Below are 5,789 nucleotides of genomic sequence, written 5' to 3'. Positions count from 1 at the left end.
TGAAATGCAATGAAGATAGCCAGCCTATAGGAGATGAAGGTGCAATCTTGGGGAAGTTTCTGGGCACGGTTGCTAGAAATGGAGGATTTTGCCCACTAAACATAAATGATTGCAGTGCGTACAGGTATTTCGCAATTAACAAGAAAACAAAATATGTTATTTGCTGCCCTTCTATTTATATCTAATTTGTCTACATGAGATGTAGTGTGGTCTGCATGTCTATTTACATCCATTCATTATTTTGTACTTTCAGACAAAGTTCGTGTATCCTCGATCATGTGAAAAATGGACACTCAAATCAATTGGAAGAGACTGGAGGAAATTTAAGTCTAGTTTGAAAGATGTTTTCTTCAAACCCGCCATTGAAAAAAAATCCAAACATCAAGCGAAAGGCTTTGTATAAGCTCTGTCCAGAAGATGTGGACAGCGATCAATGGCGTGGGCTTGTTAAATATTGGAAGTCCAAAAAAGGAAGGGTAATGAATGAGATACTGTACTTTCCTGTTTTGACATTTAAATGTGAGTTCTCGGGCTTATCTTAAAAGTTGCATTTACGATATGATTACATCATAACAGGCCCTTGCCGAGAAGAACATAATTAGTCGTTCCCTCGTGAAGGATTCACATAATGCTGGCACAAAGAGTTATGCTTGTTGGGGCGAAGACATGGTGAGTAATCTTGATTCCTGAAGTGTTGTCCTGTGTCTCTTTTGTCATATGGGTGTTGTTTCTGTTTTGTAGAGGCAAGCTGATCCTGAAAAGAAACGACCACACAGATCAAAGGTTTATTTAGCAACTCACAAGAAGAAGGACGATGCTGATGCTAAAAATAAAGATAGAAATAAGCGCCTGGTAGGCAATTAATATAGAAATTGTCTAATTGTTCTCCGGATCAAGTTATGGTTCAATCTAAGTAGTGTATACATGATTCTTTTCTTATAGGATCGATTGGAGAATCTAATAACCGAACGACCAGAGTTGGCACAAAATTTGAATGGAAGAGTCGCATGGGAAGGTGATGCCCTGCAGGAAGTGTTAGGGAAAGAAAAGATTGGACAAGTGCATGGCATGGGTTTGCTTCCAACTCCTAAGCAAGTCTACGGTCGGACGCCACGGTATCTAAAGAACATCAATATGACTACAACTGATGGATCACCATATGAAGTTGAACATGACGTTTGGGAGGTAATAGCAAAGATGAAGGAGCATATAAAAAAGCAAGACCAGATTATTAAAGATATGAATAACAAAGAAGGCTATGTCAATAATGGCATAGAAGAGGTAAAGGACTTCTTTATCCCACCCTTTGCATGCATTTCTATCAATAGTTTACTCAGATTTGTTAGTTCTGTAGGAAAACCTCCAATCAAATGATAATGGTATTTCTCGGTCACCAGTACTGCTTGGTAAAACAAAGGTAATGTTAATAAATGCCTACATCATTGCTTGTCACTCGAAACCTTCATATTAATATTTCAGTTTGCAGAGAATCCAATGCAATGGACCCGTTGAGGCACGCTCGTCTATGCAACATGACATTCCTGAGGATAATACTTTATCACGTTCGCATGAAAAGGTTATGCCTGTAGTTACTCTTACTCATGTCACAAAGATAGAATATAAAATAATTGCTTGCTTACCATTGTTGTGTCATGGAACTAGGTTGGCGACCATGATGTCAACCAATTACAAATTCAACAAAATTCATCATCACCACAAGACCTTGTTATTGATTCTGTGCTAGAGGTAATTTTCGTGCCTTTTGATTTTTGAAGTTGTAGCTTTCTGTAGCTTCAAGGTATGAATATCATTCCATCTAATATTGTTGTATCTTGGTAGGTGAGGGAAATGAGGAATATTACGGGTGAATCTGTTTCAAGACCGAACCAGCAAAGGACTAGAACTGAACACCCACACCGCTCAAAAAGAGGGCGTTCTTCTTCCATCAAGGTAGAGATTCACCAAGTAGCATGGTTTACTGCACCCAAATTACCAACCCAAACCCTCATTATCATGTCTGCTTGAAAAATGGATTTTATTACAATTTTTGCTCAATCTGCTATATGCAAGTAAACGATAAATTTAACCAAGCATGAGCTTGCGAGGTGACCTTGGGCATTAGACTTCGTTGCCGGGTCCAGTTTATTTAGTTTCTTAGGGCACCTTAGTGGGTTGACATTAAAAAGATCTCATATTATTCATGCAAGTTATATTATCATGTCATAGAATTCTAATATTGATCATAATATAGGCTGCTTCCGAAGTAGTCTTAAAGACTTCAACATATCCCAACAAGCGGAATGTTGCGTATGGTACTATTCGGAGTACTGATCCAAGAACTAAGGCTGGTGGTATTGAGTTAGGTGCTGAATTTGCTCTTGTGCGCATAGACGAACCTATTCTTGATAATGAGGAGTTGGTAAGGGAAGTTTCTGATTGCAAGACAACTGGCGAGGCTTTCACTTCAGGATACTTAATTGCCTGGCCTTCAGCTTTTGTAAGTTACAATCTTCCCTTCCACATTCTGAAATCATATTTGTGTACATTTAATCACACATATCTAAGGTGCAATTTTCTTCTACAGATTCGAGAGAAGGATGGTTGATTTGCAGTTGAATTCTTGGATCAAGAAGCAAATAAAATCTGAAGATTTTAGCTACCAATAGTTGTAGTTTACATTGATAGATTTAAAAGTGTAATATCATCCAGAAGATCTTTCTCTTTCATCGAATTGATGCAAATGCGACAGTGTAATATTCCCCATAGTTGTGTTTTTTATCCTCAAAATTATATGACTGGTATCTTTATTGTAATGCATATGTATCATACACTCTTCTATATTCGTAATAAATATCTTCGTCCGAATTTCTGTATGTGTACTGCTTCAGTTTAAATATCATTTTGATATGCTGCCAAGCATAATAATAAAATGATTAACAATTTATGCAATTGCATTTATTTTATTAAATAAATTTATATTCCATAGAATGGGTATCCAATTTTGTGGTTACTAATAAAAAACAAATACATTAATTATGTTACCATATTGACATAGTAGTGTTACTGATGGTGTTACTATAGCTACAAAATTTGTTACTAGAGTAGTTGACAACTATAATTATAGTGTTACGATACATGGATATTATGTTACTAGTTGGGTTCCGGTGCTAAAAAATGTGTTACCAGTTGTGTTACGATAGTTACATAAACATGTTACCACCGATGTTCTACGTCTATCAAAATATGTTACTATCGGTGTTACTATAATTACAAAAGTGTGTTACCAGTGTGTTCGGTAACACATAACACACATGTTACTATAATGCAACTGTAACACATTTTTTTAACATATGGTAACAATTATTATGTGTGACAGTTGACACCACTTAGTAACATGGTCTAATGGAACACATTTCAAACTGTGTTACTATATGGCCCAGTAACACACTTTTGGACCTGTAGTAACACAAGAGGGTGTTACAAAAGGTCTGTCCTCTTGTAGTGATTTGTGTGGAGGGAAAAACTACCAATGGTATTGGAACCCTAGAGGGATGTCTGGAGGGATTTTAGTTGGGATTAACAATGATATGTTTGATGTTGAGTCTATTGAAAAAGGACAATATTTTTTGAGAGTGCTAGTTTTTGATAAAAATATTAAAATGCACTGGAATTTGGTGACTGTGTATGGAGATGCGCAGAAGGAAGGAAAAGCTAGCTTTCTTGCTGAGCTTGCAAGACTATATCATGACAACCCTCTGCCTTGCTTGGTGGGGGGAGGGGGGGGGGGTTAACATCATTAGAAATGGGAAAGAAAAAAAACAAACCTATGCTAAATGATTAGTGGCCCTTTATGTTTAATGCTATCATTGAACAAGCAGGGTTGAGAGAGTTGCCTTTGAATGGGAGGAAATACACCTGGGCCAATAACCAGGAAGATCCTACTTTTGAGAAGCTAGACAGGGTTTTCCTGTGCCCAGTTTGGGAGGAGAAATATCCACTAACCATACTACAAGCATTTGCTAGAGAAATTTCTGATCACACCCCTTTGTTCTTAGATACAGGGGAGACATACAAACATAAATATACATTCAGATATGAAAATGGTTGGATCTTGAGAGAGGGGTTCAAAGAGCTGGTATATAAAACTTGGAATGAGAGATATATATAGGAGATATCTTGGAAAGATGGCAACTAAGATTCAGAAAACTGAGAAAGAAAGCCAAGGGATTGAATAAGAACATGGATGCTTGGTATAAGAAAATCAAACTAGAAATTATTAGGGAAGTAGATGCACTAGATAAGAGAGTTGAGACAATGGGATTAACTGCTGTGGACAGAACTGAACAGAAAGAGCTTAGAGCTCAACTGAAAAGAGTGATGTTACAAGAGGAGATGAAATGGTTGCAGAGATATAAAGATACAGAAATTAAATATGGGGATGGGAACACTAGATACTATCACGCTAAGGTGAATGGGAAAAGAAGAAAAAGTAGAATTGTCTCTCTAGAACAGGATGAAGGGATTATATAAGAAGATGACATGCTAATGGAGTATATAACCAAATTTTACAAAGAATTATTTGGACACCCTGAAGAGTCTAATATCTCTCTGAGGGAGATGGAAATGACCAAAATTAGTACACAAGATAAAGAGGAGCTATTAGCCCCTTTCTCTCTAACTGAAATTCATCAAGTAGTTTTTGGGATGAAAAGAAATAAAAGTCCAGGCCCTGATGGGTTCCCTGCTGACTTTTATCAAGATTTTAGGGAGTTGGTCAAGTGGGATCTGAAAGCTCTGGTTGATAGCTTTGCAAAGGGGGAAATTAATATTGCCAGACCTAATTATGTTATAATTACATTGGTCCCTAAAACCAGTGATGCTAAACAAATTCAAAAATTTAGACCCATATGTCTATTAAATGTTAGCTTTAAGATCATCACTAAAGTGCTGATGAATAGGTTGGCCAGATGTGTGGCTCCTGTGATCTCCAGAACCCAGACTACCTTTATTAAGGGTAGATATATAATGGAAGGGGTGGTTATACTACATGAAGCTTTGAACTCTTTCCACAAAAATAAAGAAGATGCTTTGATTTTCAAAGTAGATTTTGAGAAGGCGTGTGATAAAATCAAATGACCCTTTGTGATTCAAATGTTGAATTTGAAGGGATTTCCAGATAAATGGTGTGACTGGGTAATGGAGACTATGAGAGGGGGACATGTTGGAGTCAGAGTGAATGATGAAATTGGTCCATATTTTAAAACTTTTAAAGGTCTGAGACAAGGAGATGCTATGTCACCTCTACTTTTTGATTTGGCTGCTGATGCCTTGGCCATTCTAATGAATAATGCTCTGAAACATGATATTGTCAAAGGGGGATTGAAAAAAGGAGAGGATAAAGGGATAAATATGTTACAGTATGCTGATGACACCATCTTCCTAATCAAAGATGAGGTGGAAAGTGTGAAAAACCTCAAATTCATTTTAGGAGCTTTTGAACAAATGTCTGGGCTCAAAATTAATTTTCACAAAAGTGAATTGCTGCTGCTTGGCAAGGCCAAAGAGAAACAAATGATATATCAAGAAATTCTAACATGTAAAATGGGGGAACTACCTATTAGCTACCTGGGAATGCATGTGTCAGAAACTAGAATTAGAAACACACATTGGGATTGTGTGACTGATAAAATTGAAAAGAGATGTGGGTGCTGGCAAGGGAAGCTGTTGGGTTCCATTGCTGGCAGAATTACTCTGGCGCAAGCATGCCCGACTAATATCCCCTTATTCAT

General features: G+C 37.1%; 1 protein-coding gene across 1 annotated transcript; it reads left to right on the top strand.

Moving 5' to 3' along the window:
* The first annotated feature begins 265 nt into the window (after positions 1-265).
* On the top strand, positions 266-2,853 carry LOC123115432 (uncharacterized). The gene is made up of 9 exons (XM_044536590.1): positions 266-476; positions 577-669; positions 742-852; positions 943-1,281; positions 1,355-1,417; positions 1,487-1,576; positions 1,663-1,746; positions 1,840-2,497; positions 2,585-2,853. Exons 1-8 carry the CDS (start codon positions 342-344, stop codon positions 2,023-2,025), a joined length of 1,101 nt encoding a protein of 366 aa, XP_044392525.1. The 5' UTR covers positions 266-341; the 3' UTR covers positions 2,026-2,497; positions 2,585-2,853.
* The last annotated feature ends 2,936 nt before the right edge of the window (positions 2,854-5,789 follow it).

This window comes from Triticum aestivum, chromosome 5B (assembly GCF_018294505.1).
Source record: "Triticum aestivum cultivar Chinese Spring chromosome 5B, IWGSC CS RefSeq v2.1, whole genome shotgun sequence".
Classification (NCBI taxonomy): domain Eukaryota; kingdom Viridiplantae; phylum Streptophyta; class Magnoliopsida; order Poales; family Poaceae; genus Triticum; species Triticum aestivum.
This window is presented reverse-complemented; position numbering and strand designations above follow the sequence as displayed.